Here is a 20974-nt window from a genome sequence, read left to right as displayed (position 1 = left end):
TTAATTGTTAAATATATCATATTTATGTTTATAGTTATTAATTATTTAAAAACCTCGGTTTATGTTTATAAATGTTATATTATGTTAAATGTTTAGCATCAATAAATACATTAGCTCACGTGACCAATTTCATACAAGCCCCGCGTGACATATCACACTCACAGTGAGAGAATGACATTTGTGAATTTGACATTCATTTTCAAAATAATATTTCCCAACCACTTATGTGATCTGTACAGGGCCTTAATTGTGTTTTGATTTTTGCTTGCGAGGTTACGAGGCTATTTAAACTTATGATCTATTAATATAAAATTATGAATTTCTCAGTTATTAAATTAGCCCAGGTAAACTTTATTAAGGTACTTTTAAATATTTGCAGTGTATATAGAATGCTATATTTCAAAACTCTATCTTTTACAGACAGCCTCTATTATAACCAAAAATGCTCCTATATTGGCTTCCCAATTTCATACCTCAACAGCATTATGCAGAGTTGTCTCCGGAAAATACAGAATCACAAAAAAGAGGGACAAACCCCTTACCTACGAAATGGCTAATCCACCACATTATATTGCTCACCGAAAAACTTGGAATTCATGGAATACCTGTAAGTATATTCTTTATACTAGTTGATATATAATTTAGGGATAGTATGTGTTGGAGAAATGTATTATATTATTGTAAAGAAAAGCAATGTTAATTCCTATTCTTAACATTTTGGTTATTGCTTTTTAGCTAACTTAAAAGATGGAATCCGTAGATCAGAGACAGCACTGGAAGATGAATTCATAAGAAGATTTATGAATGGAACCTGGCATGGACTTGTTTGTAGTGAAGTAAGTATACCAGATATGCTAAATGTAGTAAATTTGAAGTTCAGTTTCTAAGGGTTCAGAGGTAAGACTTCATGCTATGTGTGAAAACATACTGGTTTTAAATAATGCTAGGTTTCAAATTTGTCTTATATCCTTAGCTGGAGTCAAGTTTTAGTCAGTATATATTAATTTTTATTATTATTTAAGTTTAAATATAATAATTAAATAAGTTTTCAGGCATTAATGTTCTTAGTGATGCAAAATACTAGAGAAATGCATGTGTTAAGTATTGTATACTGCAAATGCTGTGAAAATCTGTTTATAGGCAATAAATTTTTAAATTTACTAAGGGAATATTAAATCAAATCTTTTGCATAATTCTTTTACCTTTGCAGATAATCATAAAACGGCAATTTAATCATATTCGTGTAGCTGCCATCATTCGAAGAGCTGTCTCACCTACTAAGATGTATTTCTTACTAGGCTATTCAGAAGAGCTCATGGCAAACTGGTTACAATGCCCTGTTACCCTTGAACTCCAGACAGTCGACAGTTTTAAGGATGTTGTATTTAAATATATATAATTTAGTTTTTTTCTAGTGTAAATAGATTGTTTAGCTGTATTTTAATTTTATTTTATACAAAGCAACAGACTTGGCCACAAATTATTTTTCTTATCTTTATTGATTCAAGTGGCAAACCATGGGCTCCAAAAAAAATCTCTGGTTTTAGATCAAAATAAAAGTCATGTCAAAATTCATATTCTCTTATAATTTGATTCATTCAAATATACATAATGTGTCAACAAACAGAACAGCGAGACGCGGGCCGCGCGGCCGCACACATACACACACTCATGCGCGCACGCACACATCCCCACACCGCGAACACTCGAACAGTCGAGCCGCGAAACTTCTGCACATACGCTTTGTACTTTTAATTATTACTGAGGGTACTCTAGTTTGGGCTTTTCACGCGAACGACAACGAAAATATTGAGAAATTAATATAAAAAGTACAAAACTATGGAGAGAATTAAAAACATTGTGAATAACATTTGCAATAGTGTTGTTAAAATATATAACGTAAGACGTAAATGGAAAATGATGACCTTAACTCTAACATGTACTCGTAAGAAATTTGTAGTATGAAGTGGTTAACTATAAAATAGGCATCAAATAGAAATTGTATAATAGAACATGTCAGATTGTTGCTATTATTGCAAAATGTTTGAACTCAAAGTAGAGTACCGTCAGCATCACAACTGAGAGTAGGTACATTACATTCCATTTCATAAGACAATAATAAATTTCACATAAATGCCTATGGTGTTTTCTCTCAGGTATAATTGTATTGTCTATCACAGTGGCGTAAAGCATTTGTCCTTACATACTAGTGAGTTAAACATTGCGATCTTATCATTAAATCACCATAAAACACGTTTTGTAAAGTCGTTAAGGTGCTTCAGAAAATATTTTTTTTATTCATGATATTTCTCTTTTAAAGTCTCATACAGTCTTTTGCATTGAGCTAATTCGATAGGGCCTGTGGAATGTCTGATCCTTCGTATTAGAGGCTAGAGCAAGGCTTATTACCTAGAACAAACGCAGGCTGTGTATGGTGGCTCTATACTTAAATCAGCATAAGGAGATACTGATAACGATAAATATTACGAATTGCACTTCCATTCATATTTGTTCAAGAGATTTTACAATTGCATATTAAAATACTGATATTAAATATAGCGCCATCTAGTTGTTTTCCTATGCATTAACTTCTGTATAGACGTGAGTGCTAAACGTGTTTAACGCCAATGCATCGCAAAATTGATGGCTACAATGAATAAACAGACATCTGACACAAATTATCCAAATTTACAATACAGTCAAATATAAAGCAGTTTACACAAATTATTATACATTTTACAAAATAAATCTCTATTACCTAAATAGGAGGGTAGTCAGACACAGTTTAGACGCCGTAGCCAAGTCAGTCCTAACAAAACTGCCAGTGTGCGCAGAAGTCCGAACGGCTGTCATAAAACGCTCGTTGTCTAGCATTAATTGTAATCGAAATCACATATTTACAAAATAAATACACAGACTTGAAGGCTCCTTGCGGTATCGAATAGATCGCATCATTAAAACCCAGTTACGGGGCAACGGAATTTCATACAAAAAAATATTTACATAAAAAAATTATACAATTATGTACACAAAGGTATTCTTCCAATCGGAACAGCACTATAGGGGCTCGAGGGCTTTAATGATGCATGTCAAAATTTCTTGGAGGGCATCAGTTCGAAACTATAGAGTATAATAAAATGTGCGATACAATCCTATTTCGCTACACGGCTAGATCTATTAAGTAAAATTGTCCATCAAAATTCTATTAAAATAAAGAGATCACGTCTTACTACAAATTAGATTTATAAAGCTCTCGTTTTGCATCGCGTTCAGCGCGTCTGTTGGTTTCTATCAAGCGTTTAGTGTTACGAGCCGTAGTTCCAAAAGCTTATTTAATGCGGATTTTCATTTGCTTCAGAGTAGGAGTGATTAACATTTTCCGTGTATTGTAAAGTCCAAGCACGACGCAATAAAGGTGACCAAAAAATCAGTCCCATGAAACTCGAAGTAAATTAAAACCATAATACTATAAGTTTTTGGTACTATATATTTTAACTCTGACAGTGTACATTTCGATTATTAGATACAATTAGCTCACATACGGTACATGTTTCAATAGAATTTTATTGTAATGTTTCTGATATTCATAATATCCATTTGACAGCTGTCAGTTTTAAAAATTGAGAATTGCCTTTCAAGATAAATATCACAAATCAGTAGCAACGTATTAATAATTTCCTAATCAATCAATTAAATGTTTAAAAAATGTTCAAAGAATTAAAAACCAACAAAACTACACTATTTCACTAAAATTTTTTCGATATCACTTTGAATATATATTTTATGTTCAGAATTTACAAAAAATAGCCTCAAAATAACCCCAATTGCAATCATGACGTCATAAATTGACACAATTAGCCAAATCTCATCAACAGGTACAGTGAAGCAGTTAAGGCCTTCATATCAGCTTACGCTATAAAATATCTGTCAACGAATAAATGCAATACTAATTACCCGAAATAATTTAAACACGAAACGTAAAAATTGTGTACTCAGCCACGCGAAGCGCGCAAAGGCAAAAAAAGCCGTTTCAGAAATTATCCTACGACATATAAAATAACATCGCAACATGTAACTAGACTAAACCTTACTTTGTGCATTCACGTAGAACAATCTCAAAAACGGACATAAGTCGTAAACAATCTAGAGTAATTTAGAAAAATCGCAGAATAATCATGATATGACTTTATCTATGTGTACTTAAAAAAAATTATACAGCGCCGGTTGTAAAATTGTACAAATATACCCTTTACATGATTTGGCTCATCGTTAACAATCGAGAGAGTCGCCTTATCACAATCGTGTGTAATATTAAAATTAAATACAACAGCACCTATCGTTTGATATAAATATATGATTAATAAAAAATATTTAAAAATTATATAATTCCGATGGTGAGGACAAAAAATAAGCGTAGTATCAACTATGAAGTGGTCCAATTTTTGATTGTAAAAAGTAAATATAACGTTATTCCGATGTCAACTAACGCTGTACAACGACGCAAGAGATTGACAGATTGCACTCGGGCGCAGAGCACAATTCAGATATCACTAAAAAAAGACTATCTATCTAATCAATAGATACAGTAAGATACGGGCAGTACAAGTCTCTCCAGATCCATTATCCCTGAGCAACATTGTCAACCTCCATCGATGACTAGTTTTCTGACAAACTACACGAATCGTTTCCGATAAGATCACAACCATACAATCAGAGGTTGCATACGACCAATGCACACAGGGCTGTGGACATTTAACCGTTTCACACGAAACGTCAATTAAATGGCCACACGCGTCCATCCAAAAATACACCGCGCATTTGTCAAACGACAAGCGATCTTGAGATAGCGTGCACGTACGCACTACACCGCATCACACATTCACACGTCCATTTGTACTACGCCAGTATGCTACCCGCTATTCTAAAGGTACCCCGTTCGCTGTCTCTCAGTCCCCGAATGACAAAACGACTAAACTAATAAAAATGCATTTACATTGAATTTGGGTTCGAAGCAGTCGTTGGAGCGCTGCAAATACTGAATCGTACGTAAAAAAAACTTACAACTAAACAAAACTCAATTCGTGAATTACTCATGGGATTCCAATCGTCACAATATTTAACCTACTTAGAACTAAGAGGGGCGATGAGGGACAGCGGGCGGTTTAATTGTAAAGAAACGAGACAATACAAAACTCCACTTACAAGAGATTATAAAAATACTAGGAAAACGGGGTTTGGGGAGAGCGGAGGGGGATAAAAGTGGGGGGGGGGGTAATAAAGGTCTTTTTTAAGTCTCGCTGAGTAGTTTGTTGGTACACAATATGCGACATTAACCTAAGTTTCGCCGCCGGCGAGCATTCGCTCGTCTTTGTTCTAAATGCCAACACCGTACCACAGTAAACCTCTGTACCTCAATTAACCTTAGCTCACCGTCCACTGCACTAAAGACATTTACACACACCCATCGGGAAGACATTGTTGACTAAACATATTAATTATAAAGATTTGATTCAATGAACTTGTGAAATGCGGCAACAAAAACCCGCCTTAAAACTTAAAAAAAAAATGACTTAGGCCGAAGTTCAACGATTTAACTCGGTTATTTCTTCTTAAAACAATTCTTTCTATGCAAAGCTGCTATTAGGGTTGAATAAAATATATATTATACGTAAGTTATAAAAGTTACGGGATCATTACCGTGAAAAACTTATTCAAATTTGTGAAAAATAAAATATATTGTCACAATGTCTCCTCGAACACCATCTAGAACTAAACATATTCACATTATTCTAACAATTTACAGTGGAGGAATCATTTTATCACTAATTGGTAAATGGACGTCTGATATTTTTTAAATCCGAGATGAACAGACCCGTCACGGAAATATTTGTAACCTCGTTATATTCCTCAACTGTAGGTGGAACTACATTCACGACAATTAAAATTATAGCTAAAAATTTCATTAACAAGAAGCTGATTCTGCCAAAATATTTTTTTTTTCTAATTGAAAACTATAATTGCACAGACAATAGTCTTAAAGCTAAATATCGACTTTCCATCAATGTAAAGTACTGAGCATTAAAGAGGCGGTTGTAAATCGCCATGTTTGTTGGTTACCATGGCAACTGGAACCATCTTGTTACTATGGCAACCGAACTGCACAGCTGCCATGGTAACTGAATGTTTTGCAGGTGAAATAAATCGAAAAGTTTAATTAATACAGAGCTGATTCTAATAAATATTTTTTTCTGGTTGGAAACTATAGTTGCACAGTAGCGTAATATGGATTTTCCATCACCATACCTTACAGAGAATGATGGGAGAATATCGCCATGTTTGTTGGTTACCATGGCAACTGGATTTAGAATATGATACAAATCATTCCAACTGTAGAAGAATCTTTTAAGAGCTTTTGTTTTTCGAAGAAAAATATAAATTTGAGTATTTAATAGAGACAAATGTTAACCTTTTACATATACCTAATCGAAACTAAGAAATTTATCACTGTATTATGTCTTTTGTATAATTCCGGAGGTACCAAAATGAATTTAGCGATATTAAGTACTTCAAAATGATTTTCCATTCATATTTTGAAATGTACACATTATGATTTTGAAAACTTAAAAGACATTGCACACAAACCGATGAAATCTGCACATCTACAAACCGATATTACAAATTTCTACTTAATAAGTACTATACATAGAGAAACCTATATTTTGTTCGCTATTAGTGTTTTAGAACAAGGATTTGGATTCTAAACATTGTGAAAAATTCGTCACCCTAGCTGAATGAAGCGGCTAAGTCCAAATTGAACTAAAATTGATTAGACTAAAGTGTTTTGCTGATCATACATTTTCTAAAACGTCAAGAATATATATCTCCAAGATATATACACCGCGTTACCCTAATGTGACGAACTGTCAAGTTCTAGATGTCGATTTTGATTTTCCATATACATAAATTTTATTGTATTATCTGTTCATATTTTGTCGCTTTCTTTCTTGGATAACAGATTTAGGGTGTTCATATTGTTCATGGTCAACTTGGTTTTTCGTTAGCTGATGTTTTTCAGTTTGGTTTCTTGGACTCTTCTGGTAGACTGCATCCTTGCGGATTGGTTGGTTTTCATTACCAACTGCATTCTTGTCGATCGTTTGGTGCAGAATTGAATGTTGGTCATCCAGTTTACGATTTTTAGCTGAATCTTTCTGGTTGTGGGTCGGTGGCTGTACTGGATTTTTGTCCGGCTTTTGGTTTTGATTTTTGAAATAGAGGGTAGGATTCCTGTGGATGGCATTGGCGCCATGTGCGGCCGCATGTCGGCGCGTTGCGTGCTACCTGCGTCCAATTAGTCCGTTCGAGTTGGTGCTCGCCGTTGGACACATCTCGAGTTCTACTAGTAGAGGGAAATGATCTGGAAACAGAAAATAATTTTTAAGTACGTACTATTTTATATAATTATAGATGTCGATACAGAAACAATTACAGAAACGCCCGTTACAGTGTAAAACACAAAGTGTGTTCTTCTTCAATCTTTTCCAGATTTTCATTAATAATAATATAGTCCGTTTATTTCCAATCTTTACAAATGTTAAATAAAGTTTAGGTTTGTCATATACATTGTTTATCTCCTTACCCCATATCCCCCCCTTCACCTCGCCTCCTTCAGCTTTATCCAAATATCTCTGTCCATAACTTTTTTCTCCATCGCTTCCTGATTCTCAATCAGCCGTTATTAACATTAACTTTTGTTAAAAAATCCATTAATTTGCCATTAATAATTAAAATTAAAAAAAAAACTAGTCCTCGTGAAGCAATAAAAAAGTACAAATTACCTGAAGGTATGTGCGGATGCGGACAGCCGACGACCTTGTGTTCGCGGAACCAGTCCTGCGACAGAGGCCCCAGAAGACCCAGAGGGGTCATCGACTGCTTGCTGTAGAAGATATAGTCGATGATGCCTTTGAAGTCGTACCTGCAATTTATATTATTAGCACTTAACATCGGAACCATGTTAATATTGGTAAATTTGCGAAACATGATTATAAGACAAAAAGATAAACAGAAGGAGAAGTGAGGAATATGTTCTCTAAGCCAAATAAATTGCATTTTGCATTAAGACTTTAAGGTGGATTTATCTTTGAAGAAAAGGAAGAACATTAAATAAATAAATTTAAAAAAATCAATTGTTTACTTTAGAATGTTGTAATTTAAACCCTTCACAAACTTAGGTCAAAGTTATGGACTCTGGTATTTATATAGACTTTTATGCTATAGTACGGGTCAAATATAGTTATTTTCAGTCACTCACGTGTAATTAGTGTAGGGCATGATGTCCTCGCTGTAGGCGGAAGCGAGTTTGAAGTTGTGCGTGAACTCGTGATCTGAACCCGGCATTCGGCGGAGATAATTCGCGTAGGCCAACGCTTTGAAGTCGCGGTGGTCGGCAGAGACACGCCCTGCCGAGAGGAACTCGACTACACCTGGAATTGGAATATTTATTTAGCTATTAAAGTCGTCAATATCTTATTTATTTATTTACACTTCGTTGCTAAAGAAACACAAATAACACAATATATAAAAATTACAAGGGATGCAACGGGCGGCCTTATCGCTAACAAGCGATCTCTTCCAGGCAACCCTAGTAAGAAAAGAAATAAATAAAAAAAAATTATGGGTGCAAGAAGTACATAACCAGAAGTTATATAAAAAACAAAATACTATTAATAATTGTCTATAATTATATGTATAATTAAATGTCGTGCTTTTCATACTTCTGCTAAGAACTTTGCAACTCAATTAAATTTTTTTAGGGTTTATGGGCCTATGTTTTGACGTATTATATACTTTTGTTGCGAGCTATACAACCCCTTTGTAAAACCCTAAACTACATCAGATTCATAATAATATGACAGACGGAGTCAACCCACGACCTAATGATGGTTGTTGTCATTCCAATATTTAAATAAAAACAAAATAGTAAAGTATAATAAATTAGAACCTTACTACACTTTTACTTTTTAATAGTATTACTTTGATTTTAAGTAAAAAAATGTGTTTTTTACTTAATATTATACTTAAAACTATTTAAAATATTTGTTTCTGCTAGGTGAGGAATTTACGAATGTGACAATCCCATGCGATTTAATAAATGACACCGTTTTAAAATACAATTTGACAGTAAGAGACGAAGACTGATTTTGAGATTTTTTTAATAATCGATTTATCAAGTTAGCCCATATAACATCACGGCGCGCAATAATTATATGAAAAGTGAACCCGCGAGTTATAGTTATATATACTTACCACTATCAGGCAGCGAATTAAAATCTCCACACAACAACAGTTGAACGTTGTCCTTCTGTCCGGTCAATCGCAGCGTACGCGCAGAGTCATCCAAAATCGATCTCAGTTCATTGCTCAGCATCATTGTTTGTATCAACTTCACATCGCAAAACTCAGGGTCCCAATGAATGTGGGCCGTGCATACAAGGATTGGTTGCGAAAGCGCCGATGTCTCCGTTGGTAGACCTAGAGTTTCACATGCTTTGTATATTGAACAAAAAAAAAACTAAGTTAATATTAGTCAGTGTGTGATATGTAACACAACGCTTCCAAATTACTTTTGTAAGAAAAGTAGCTTCCAAAACGAGACAATTTTTGTATGACTAGAAACTGAACCCAGGACCTCCAACTTGAGCCATATCCTTTACCAGCTCTATTGTTGGTACACATGCCTTTAATAGCAATATACATATTTATGTTTCTCCGTGAACCAAACCTAGGACATTAAAATTGGATTGTACTGGAGGTCAAAATCTGATTTTTATTTTTTCAAATACATATTTTATTTGGCCCGTAATTTCGGGAGAAGCAGTTGTCAACTCTTGTTAAACATTTAAATTATTCTATATCAATTAATACTTTGTCTTCCAAACCAAAACAGTTTGATATCCATAAAACCACTCGTCATCACTACGGGTCATCATTTCCGTTTGGATAAAAACAATTTCTATAGGAATATCTTCGACCCATATTAAATGCGACTGGCTTTAGATTGTAGCCGTTAGTTTTATTTCAGCCAAGTAGAGGCATTGTGTACGTTGTCTGTATTAGTGTGTGTTACTTGTGTGGTGTCTAATGTACCGGGTATACAGAGACCGCTTCAGATGCATCTGCGGTACATATATGTATTCAACAATAATAATAATAACAAGATATTTAAATTTAATTTAATTTTACTCTCAAAAATAATTATACCCGGTATATTATTACTTATTCTACTTAAATCTAATAAAAGGGATATAAAAAAATAATTACAATTCTCACCATTCTCCCACGCCGCCTCTTTGGTCTTTAACAAGGCAGCTAGACCGATATTGTCTTTCGGCATAACTCGATTCAACATGTTATCTGAGCCTTCGCTATTCGCCATAGCCAGCTGATTGAATTCGATTAAGTGTTCCTTTACCAATGAAAACCTGAGAAAAACCATTAAACATTAAACAAGAAGCAATGTTGGCCTAGTGGCTTCAGTGTGTGACTCTCATCTCAGAGGTCGTACGTTCGATCCCAGGCTTTGCACCAGTGGACTTTCTTTTTTTTCGTGAGGAAACCAGCTTTCATTGGATCCCAAAGTCGAGGGTATGCGTCAGGCACAGAAGGCCGATCACCTACTTGCTTACGTGGGTTACACTGAAATAGTTTAGGAAAAGAAAATGAAATGAGCCTAGACCTATAAAGGTTTGCCTGATTTTTTTTTATTTAAACAATAAATGTAACAGACATGAAAAATCAAGATGTCATTAATTGTAAAGTAGGAAGTTTTTCTTTTGTTTATGTATTTTTTTTTGATAGTTAAATGATTAAAGAACTTTATTTCTCTCTTTCTAATAGAAAAAATGAGAAACGTGATTGAAGAAGTGTAATTTTGACGGTAATTGATTTAATAATTGCACACCCTGCTTTGCTTTGGTAAGATAAGCAAACACGCTCGACGAGTATTACGTGTAGTGTTTGATTTTGTTTTTTTAATTTCAGATACAGGTGCTATATACATATAGTTGTTTGATCGTCATAATTTTGGGTTCTTGGTAGATTTAATTAGTCTGTGTGGAAAAACTGTATCTAAATAGTGGTTTTGCATGCTGTATTATATGGTATATTTGAATCTGATATATGAAATGTGGCTTGACTAAACAATTATAAATTAAATGACGTACAGATTGCAGAATCTTATTATTATATTATTAGCTTAAATCTGCTAATAAGTTATTTTAGTTTGATAACTATGTGTGATTAACTATTTATATTTTATTTATATAAATATGTATTAAATGAAGTGTGTGTGTAACAAAATCAAATGGTTGAAATACCGAACCGCCGTTCCTGTCAACTGACAGGAAATACAATAATATAATACCTAACTAGGTATTTCATTGCAGATGCATTTTTTGCTTTGCATACTTAGCAGATCTGAAGAATATAGCGCATCCATCGACGTATTTCCTCTCAGACTCCGCCATAGTTTTGGCGCGAGACTTCGGTGAGAAGATGCCATCGTAGCCGTCCTGTTTCAACTCCGGTAAAAAGAAATTGTAGAACTGATCCGTTTCCACCTCCTGGAATATTTTTACACAAATCAATTTTGATGTAAAGAAAACATTTCAATGGTGTATGCTATCAATGTCATCAATCTCAATAGAGAAACTAATTTTAAGACAAGATTTGAGTAATAATTTACATACGTAGTTAGAATCCTCAAGTCGCACGAAAAATTATCAAATTATTTACTTATGTGTTTCTCCTTATAGTGTTCTGTCACGACTACACCTTCACGATGTGTATCAATGTATGGGGTTTATATAATACCAATATTTTAGTCCAATAGCAAAGAACTTAAACGTTTATTTCCCACCGATAATGGCGGAAACAGGTAGATGACAGGACATAAACAATTTTAATAATTTCCAGTGACAAAATGTATTAAAATCCACGCTGCTGCCACTATACGTTGCTTACGACCCTGACATTGACGTATTATACAATAGCTAACAATTGCCGGCGCAACGACCTCTCAATGTTGTGCGGAAGAAAATAACTATTTGTGAATACTGATCGTCATGTTATATAAATTGATTTGGCTAATAAAGCCTACTTTATACATGCGAATAACGGCATCTAAATGGACCTTTGTTCATTGTATGCGCTACTGTAATATAAATGTTGGTATTAAGTAGGGTCGAGTTATTGTTTAAAAATCTATACAATACCTAGAAATAAATCCTGTTAGATATTCCTTAGTACTTAAGATGTACCATCTGCCTTTCAAATTAAAAAATAATGTCAAACAGTAAAGTTGGTTCACCTATTCACACCTAGTTAATACATCATTAGCTTGGGTTCCTTCCAGTGCAAAACAATATGTAATTGCCTTGACAAACAAGTCATTTACCTACTTGCCTATTTATATTTTATGAATATACTGTAAATCTAGACTAATACCTGGACAGAATGTTTGCATTGTTGTGTTAAGTTATTATCGTCTTTAGTACATTGCCAAATAACAGTGATACTTTAGCTTATAATTTATTTTATGATACTTGCCTGTAAGCTGATGATGTCCGCAGAATAATGTCGTATCTCGTCCAATATGCCTTTTTTCCGATAGTCCCACTCTAGCGCCCAACTGGGGCAGTATCCGTACATCTGTCTCGTCGCATATTTGTCACACAGCACGTTGTAGCACATCACCGTGAATATACCTGAAAATTATGTATTTTCAATAAGTTTATGTATTTTCTGGTTTGGCCAAAGTGATCAAGACAGACCATAAATAAAAAATAATATAAACAAAACCCGAATTTCTTGAATGTATATAAATTAAGAGCAAGAGATATAGATTCCAGAGTTATACCATTAGCATTTTTCAGTTAAAAGCAAATTAAAAAATCATGTCAGACAATTGTGTGATAAAGATCTGATATATATAATTATCATCACAACTCCCAACACACTTGGTATATCAAAAAAATATATAGCTAAATTATTGCTCCATTTCAGCTTGCATCTGTAATTCTGTAACAATTTCACTTCACAAGTGCCGAGTCCAACGAGATAATATAACATTATCACATAATTTCTTCGAAAATACAGGAAATGATGTATTCCGTAAACGGTTATAGCCGGGGGATGTTCGTGCTGTGCTGACGAGTAGATAAGCTAAATGGTCTCGGGTGCGAATAGGTGCTTGTCCATAGGCAAATAGAGTCATCGAGGAAACCGAGCCGTGGAAATTGCTTTTATAGTTACGGTTCTATATTTCTCTTAAAAATAATAGTTGTTATATCAGGTGGAGCTTATTCTGAAGAGGTAATAAATATATTAAAATGCCCTTATTATTGTATACAAAGGTTGTTAATACTGTTACAGAAAGAATTTGATTGTCTGCGTGTAATTGAGATTAAAATATTGAAATATTTTTAGTCGCATATTTCGTTTGACTAAACTATGATATAAAATATATTTTACGGTATAAGACAACAGCCGGCTATGAAATTTCGTATTGCATGCTAAGATAAACCAGTCGAACAAACGCCGAACTTGTCGAAACTCTGCGGAAACCTAACATATTTTACTTCGTCTTCGTTCGTTCGTACTTCGTTTAAATCAGTCATAAAACGTAACATATTTCATGAGAAATACTAAATCTATTCAAATGTTTATTCAAATCTGTAAAAATATTTATGTACTTAATCAAATCCACGACTGTGATCTCTCACGTTCTCAAAATTACACTTTTGCAGCATTAATCACATCGGAATCAAAGGTTCGATTTCTTATCTCTGGCCCTTCACACAAAAGTCAACATCGTGGAAGATCACGCATTATACTATAATTCATGACTAGAAAAGGTAACACAATGGTATTACTATATGTTAAGATACAAGTGACGAGTTACCGGTCTCTTTGCCTCTCTATTGTTCTGATATAAATGTTCTATAGAATTCATATTGTCCTATTACAAAAATATTGTGCCTACTACTTCAACGCAGTCGATGTTTTCACAGAGCGACTTCAAAGTAGCGACCTACTATTAATGTAGTATATAAAGACAATTGTGTCTAACGACGCTCCTATGTATATACATAGATTTAGTGCCTAGACGTGGACAATTCAGCTCACAATTGTAGTACGTCACTCCGGATCTACCAACAGTGCTTACGACACTGGCCATGCTAATCAGCAAAGCTTCACCTGATCAATACAAACCGCAGCACGTGCTTAACACGACTATTGTATGCCCAATGCGCGAGACGTGGCGCACATGCCAACGACATAACAATACACCATCGAATAAGGAAGTGTAAGTCGACTTGAAAGAAACAGATTCAAAGAGCATACATATTTTAATAGTGACTTTGTCTATGCAAAGATATTTCTAATGCGGTCAATATGTTCGAGTCAAACCTGGTCTTTAGTGACACTCACTTAATAGTTTCGATTCCGATCGATTAAACAAATATACGTACCTATATAAGATATTTACAATAGTTTTAGCCGAGAATTTTTCTTTTACTGGTGTATCTATTTATCGCTAGCTCGAATTTTTTCTTATTTCATTAGTCAAACCAAGATCATTTTTCGGAATCCTTTCACAAAGCTTTGACTTAATAAATGGTAATGTTATGTAGACGCGTGCCTTCAAAATAAATCAATGACGAAATAATACGTGCACGATGAGACAATGGTAAAGGTGACACGATAACATACCGCAAAAAAGCTTGTTTGGCAGCAAAGTTGATTCAAATAATTCTTGTAATCAGAGTAACGTTCGCATTATACAAACCATAAGTGAAATTCTCTAGCTTGCGTGGTTATGCCGTAATTAGGAGGTGTTTGAATGGTTCACATAGGCTGGTGTGACTGAAGCTGACTTGTCTATAAACAATCAATGTCACCTTTCAAACTATGCAGTCATTTGCAAAAAGTAAGCACAATTATTTTTTACAAGTAAAATATATTTATTTTAACCGCTACAGCGATTGTCTCGTGCGATTGCGAATCTACTAGAATCAGGTCTCTGGACCGTAAATAAATACGCGATAAATTGACGTATTTATTAAACAATAACTGTTGGCTTAGTCATGTTCCGGTGTAAGATGATATCAATACAATTCGTGACCGTTTAAAAACGCCAATTTTATAGAAACAGTAGCTGGTGCCCGTGAATGATTTATATAAAAAAAAACAGCAGTTAATAATAATCTTTATGAAATAAAACAATCTCGTCTTAAATACAGACAGATATTATGTCAAAATAATCCTCAAGAAAAAATGGGTTTGACAGGTCCTGAATCTTAGTGATATACGTCAATTTGACACATAGGATATTTGTAAAATTGTTGTTGGGTAAAACATAGATAATTCTTCACGAGGCATATATTCTATACGGAGTGATCTTTATATATTAGACACTGCACAACATCAACCCCTAGATCCCTCGCTTCAAGCGTTAGATCCTAATACTCGAATAGTTTACTTATTTTTTTTAATCATTCATACATTAATATTTCGCAATAAATATATCTCAATAACTTACTTAATAATATATTACGATACTAACGTTTAATGTAAAAATAATAACGATATATTATCATCGCTCTAATAATTAATTACGCACTTTTCATTTTTAAATTTACAAATATAATTATCCTGACTTTGTACTATTTTAAGTACTGTATCTGGAGTCTGCTTTTTTATATTTTGAAAGGTATTACGAATAACACTTTGCTGTCAGTTAAAAATAAAATTTACAATACTTTTTGTTTTAATAATACCTATACAAAAAGCAATGATATTGGAAGGTCGAAGCGACAGGCATGAAACAATTGTAGAACTGCAATGGCACTGTAATTTGCATAATAGCTACGTTAATTTCAATGCGGTATGTCGGACGACATACGGCTGAAGTTGTATGAGAGCCACCATGTGTTCTCTATATTATTTGGTTCACTCAAGTCGACCATTCTATATACTATGAGTATCTATATTAATATCAATTGACTACAGTTTTATCAAAACCTTTTGACGTCAGGGGCAACCCGGTTCTAGCAAAATACAATGCCATTTTAAGATTTTATGCAAAATACAAAGTTATAACATCGAAATGTCTTTAAAAAATTATATCGATAATATTATGCCACATTTATTATAAAGAAATCGCCTATAACATATAGATTTTTTATATTTTAATATATTGTTTTGTATTGATTTAATTTGTTATTGGTATGTTAGTTTCAATTCTAAAGTAGTGTCATAAAACGAATTATTAAAAGCATCTGTATCTAACAATCTATATCATTAATGTCGCAATATGTAAGCTAATCTCTGAATTTTAAAACTCCTAAGCGCAGTGACTATAAAGTAATTAACTAAATACAGGTTTACCTTATAGGAAACATTCAAAGAACGTCGATTCAGCATTTTATCGTAAATATGTCGTTTAAGACAAGTACTAAATCTATATATATAAAAGAAAATCGTGTTAGTTACACCACTTATAACTCAAGAACGAAAGAACAGATTTGAGTGAAAATTGGTATGGAGGTAGCTTAGAGCCAGGAGACGGACATAGGATACTTTTTATCCCGTTCGACAGCGTTCCCGTGGGACTTGACATGAAACGTCAGTCACTATAAAAAGTGGTATAACAAATAAGAATCAGACTTGGAATAATAAAACGCAAATGATAGCTATGTAATTGACGTATAATGACAGCTGTGTAATGACGTATATATGACAATTTGATATTTGTAAGAAATCAATATTCAAAATATTTCTATTAAATAAATACGTTTAATTATTTTTACAATTTACAATTTAATTATAATGATAGTGCTATTGCCCATTCGTATAAACAGTGAAGAGAACTATAAAACTCGGTATTGTCGTATGTATACAGTTCATCCAAAGAATGATGAATGTTTCTATTTGTTGTTGTTGTCGAATGACGCATTTAATCGAGTATTGGAACGGGAACGTGAATATGATCACCAGGAATTAGATTTAGTAGTTCAAACGAATGTACCCCTGTTGAAATACCAACAAAAGGAAGTTTATGATACTTTAATGAAGGCAAACGATGATGAAAATGGTGGTTTATATTTCCTAGATGCCCTTGGTGGAACTGGCAAGACATTCCTCATGTCATTAGTTTTAGCAACTGTTCGGGCGAGATCCAACATAGCGGTTGCAGTTGCTTCTTCTGAAATAGCAGCCACATTGTTAGAAGGATGCCGTACGGCTCATTCAGAATTAAAATTACCGTTAAATCTTCAAACTATTGGAGAACCAACGTGTAATATTGCAAAACACTCAGCAATGGCCAAAGTTTTAGCGGCATCGAAAATCATCATCTGGGACGAATGCACAATGGCGCATAAACGTGCATTGGAAGCACTTAACCGAACATTAAAAGATTTACGCAATGAATCGAGATGTTTTGGAGGAGCAATGATTTTACTGTCTGGCGATTTCCGCCAAATACTGCCAGTAATTCCAAGATCTACGGCTGTCGACGAAATAAACGCTTGCCTCAAATCGTCAAATCTATGGCGCTATGTGACGAAACTGCAGCTGACAACAAACATGAGAGTTACATTGCTTACTGATAAAAAAGAAGAAAAAGAATAAAGATGTAGATGACCTGAACTACATAATGGTATGCGTTTGGTGGTTAGAAAATTGAAGAACAATGTAATTTACGCTACGATAATGATAGGAAAATTCAAAGGTGAGGAAGTTCTTATTCCGAGGATCCCGATGATCCCAACCGATATGCCGTTTGAATTTAAAAGACTTCAATTTCCGATACGTCTTGCATTTGCCATGACCATCAACAAATCACAAGGCCAATCCTTAAAAGTTTGTGGTTTAAATCTAGAACATTCATGTTTTTCCCATGGTCAATTATACGTGGCATGTTCACGGGTCGGAAGACCATCAGCGTTGTTTGTTTTTGCGCCTGATAATAAAACAAAAAATGAAAAAATGTGTATCACAAGGTACTTAAGTGAAGAGCAACCTATGTACTAAAATACAGAAATAATAATGAATGATTAATGTAGGTATTTAATTTTTTTGTATTTTTTCCAATAAAAAAACCCAAACTGCTTATTTATTGCCATTAAGGCGGAACAAAGTTCGCCGGGTCAGCTAGTTAATCAATATTTTTATTATCCTGCATTTATTTATTGTTTTAAATCCTTTCGCCGGAAGACCAAGTTTTCATTACGACCATAAAAATAAAAATATTTATTTAATTTAATAACTAAGTATTGTATTGAAAATCGAAACACTCGATCCCGCTCAAGTCCGTTTACATAATTAAAGTTAAATAAATTAGATAACGCAAAACATGCTTTTGTCTTCGGTTCACGGATGCGCAGAGGCCGATGCCAATGCCTGGCATTGTGCATTGTTTGTGCATTCGAAGGGCATTTCCTTAATGTCAACCGACCGTGAGTTCGATTCGCCGATATAAAATAAAATGCTATTAATTTTAAAATAGCACGACGGGCTGTGACCACGTCGGCGCTCGGATTCTTTATCCATTTTGGATACATCGTTGATTTGGATCACTGCTATATATAGACCTGTGTTGTCGATCCCCGGATTTACACCAATTTAGTATCTATGTGCACATTTAATAGTCGCTCGTATCGTGAAGGGATACATTGTGAAGAAACGGCATGCCTTAAACCTAAGTTCTTAGTCATAGACAACCACGTGTGTCAAGCACAGACAGATCTGAACAGAGAAGGCTGATCAAGTACTCTCCTATTAAAATATCAGGATACAGAAATCTGCGGCTCAATCCTTAAAAGGTCAAATTCTTTTTGTCAATGCTAGGAACCGTATTTTTCTATGGAGAGGTCATTGCTACGCATATCCCAGACTGTATTAATCTAGTGTTTAAGTTTAGAATAAGACGTTTATGAATAGATTATTATCATTATGCATAAAAAAATAACGTCAAGAGTCTCAGTTTAAGAAAGTATTAATACTGTGAAAGTACTGAACCCGGGAGGACTATCGCTTTCTGTAATTCATTATACCTTTAAGAAACATAACCCTGGATCTATACTCTATACTACTAATTAAAATCGCTGGTGTAATTCAAGCGTAACAAACACTTTATGATGAGTTGTAATCTATAAAACTAATCAAAACCTCAACCTCCAAACTGTTGAGCGGAACGTTTGTAACTAGCCAATACTTAATTTACTTAATTTGCGATGACTTTCAACATGTAATTTAAAATTATACATTTTCGCATCAACAATAATACCTTATAAGCTCGTCATACATTTCAACTTACTATAAATGAAAAGGCAATGGCACACATATTGAAGGATGACCTGATGTACTTACAAGTAGGACGACTCCTATTCGGTCTCGTTAAGGGTATCCAAGGTCTCTGAGGTGGTAGAGTGGCGGTAACTGAAACAAAGAGGAATATGTTAACATAATAAATATTTGAAATACACCTTAAGTCGAAGCAATAAAGACACCATTACAAAAATTCGAAAAGTTATGAAACAATTTTGCTAATGGTAGTCATATACCAAGTTCTGTACAAACATTCTCAATTATTCCGCACATTATTTGAACACATATTCTCTTGTATGTGTCAGAGTAATCAGTGATATGACTGACTTTTTTCAACATTGTGAAAGTTTGATTAATCAGGCTGCAATTGGGCAACAGAATATTGACAGGGAGACAGATATGGCATCTGACTTTTATACACAAGTATGATATGAGAAAATATGTCAGATGTAAAAAACTAATATACTACTAATGCGTATTTGCATAATATATAACCTACCACGCGTATGTAGTCTGAGTCTCGAAAGTAACCTACTTAATAATTTAAAATTATACAAAGATAACCCAATTCATAGATATAACGGTGATTCCCAACAACAATTAGACGATTATTTTCGAGAAAAAAATCAATACAGATAATTCGTTTCAACGAAACAATATTCGTGCTTCATAATTCTACGCTTTTTATTTTTAAAAATCAATCAAATATCTGGCAATTTGTGCACTGTTAAAATAAGAATTATTGTCGAATCGATTGTCTTCGGTGATAGTTCTGAATCTGTAATCATCGCGGAAGCTCACATTTTGGCGTTGACTGCAAAAACTTTGCGCTTTTCAGGGTTGCCCCTTCACCACTACTTTGTAGTTACTGTATTTCAAACCACATTTCTCGGATCTTTTGCTCGGATCTTATAGACAAAGTACATAATTTTTAACGCATTAAATTGTACAGCTTTACCGAAACGTGCCGTATGGAAGAGGATCACACACTCATCTTAATTGGGTGTCAACCAACTTAAAATATGTTATAAATAACAACTTTTCAATAGATCTAAATGTACATCATGTAAAATATACATCAAACTTATTATTCATATTTTTCAAAGCTAAACAACCCTAGTTCTATTTAACCGCTCCTCTACTCGATGTTCCATTCAAGCCGTACGTCAATAAAAAGCGTATAGTATTGTTCTCGGCATTATGAACTGTCGTGAAATCGAGCGAGAAATAATACGTCCGGGAATGCTATTTAACGCTAAGTGCGTTTTATTATCTATTCAAAGTCAATATCTTCAAGTAGAAAGTATAATTTGGAAAATAAAAAATGGCGTACGTACGTACACACACACCGTTTTGTAAAAATTTCCGGAATATTCATAGGGGGATTTAAAATTAAGCGGTCAAAGGCAAGCCAAGAAGTAAGCAAAAACGCATATTGACTGACTTTTAAAACTACGTAATAACACGTCTTACACTACTATAAAGAAGAATGTCACAAAAAAAGTCCCTTGCACTTCTCCAAGCAACTGCATTTCCCAAAAGTTATATTTTAGGTAGCTTATACGTAAACATAGACGCT

General features: G+C 34.0%; 2 protein-coding genes across 3 annotated transcripts in view; one reads left to right on the top strand and one right to left on the bottom strand.

The window, feature by feature from the left end:
- The first annotated feature begins 210 nt into the window (after positions 1-210).
- Positions 211-1438, top strand: LOC110999870 (28S ribosomal protein S24, mitochondrial). The gene is made up of 4 exons (XM_022269128.2): positions 211-344; positions 421-607; positions 736-836; positions 1211-1438. The coding sequence occupies exons 1-4, from the start codon at positions 315-317 to the stop codon at positions 1397-1399; spliced, it is 507 nt and encodes a 168-aa protein (XP_022124820.2). The 5' UTR covers positions 211-314; the 3' UTR covers positions 1400-1438.
- Positions 1439-1567: 129 nt separating this feature from the next.
- LOC110999867 (CCR4-NOT transcription complex subunit 6) overlaps positions 1568-20974 on the bottom strand; it is a 164008-nt gene continuing 144601 nt past the window's right edge. The window contains exons 5-12 of one of the 2 annotated variants that reach the window (XM_045631913.1): positions 19438-19506; positions 12610-12767; positions 11470-11624; positions 10324-10484; positions 9310-9534; positions 8315-8486; positions 7839-7978; positions 1568-7417 (exon numbers count right to left, since the gene is read on the bottom strand). In XM_045631913.1, coding sequence (XP_045487869.1) covers positions 7338-7417; positions 7839-7978; positions 8315-8486; positions 9310-9534; positions 10324-10484; positions 11470-11624; positions 12610-12767; positions 19438-19506 — 1160 coding nt within the window. In that variant the 3' untranslated portion in view covers positions 1568-7337. The remainder of the gene's footprint in view (positions 7418-7838; positions 7979-8314; positions 8487-9309; positions 9535-10323; positions 10485-11469; positions 11625-12609; positions 12768-19437; positions 19507-20974) is intronic. The other variant, XM_045631914.1, reaches the window with a different exon arrangement.

The sequence above is a fragment of the Pieris rapae genome, chromosome 17 (genome assembly GCF_905147795.1).
Source record: "Pieris rapae chromosome 17, ilPieRapa1.1, whole genome shotgun sequence".
In the NCBI taxonomy this organism is placed as follows: Eukaryota; Metazoa; Arthropoda; class Insecta; order Lepidoptera; family Pieridae; genus Pieris; species Pieris rapae.
This window is presented reverse-complemented; position numbering and strand designations above follow the sequence as displayed.

Coding starts and splice junctions, on each gene's coding strand:
- LOC110999870 (XM_022269128.2), top strand. CDS start 315: ATGAATTTCTCAGTTATTAAATTAGCCCAG. Junction 345..420: donor CAGTTATTAAATTAGCCCAG/GTAAACTTTATT, acceptor TATCTTTTACAG/ACAGCCTCTATTATAACCAA. Junction 608..735: donor TTGGAATTCATGGAATACCT/GTAAGTATATTC, acceptor ATTGCTTTTTAG/CTAACTTAAAAGATGGAATC.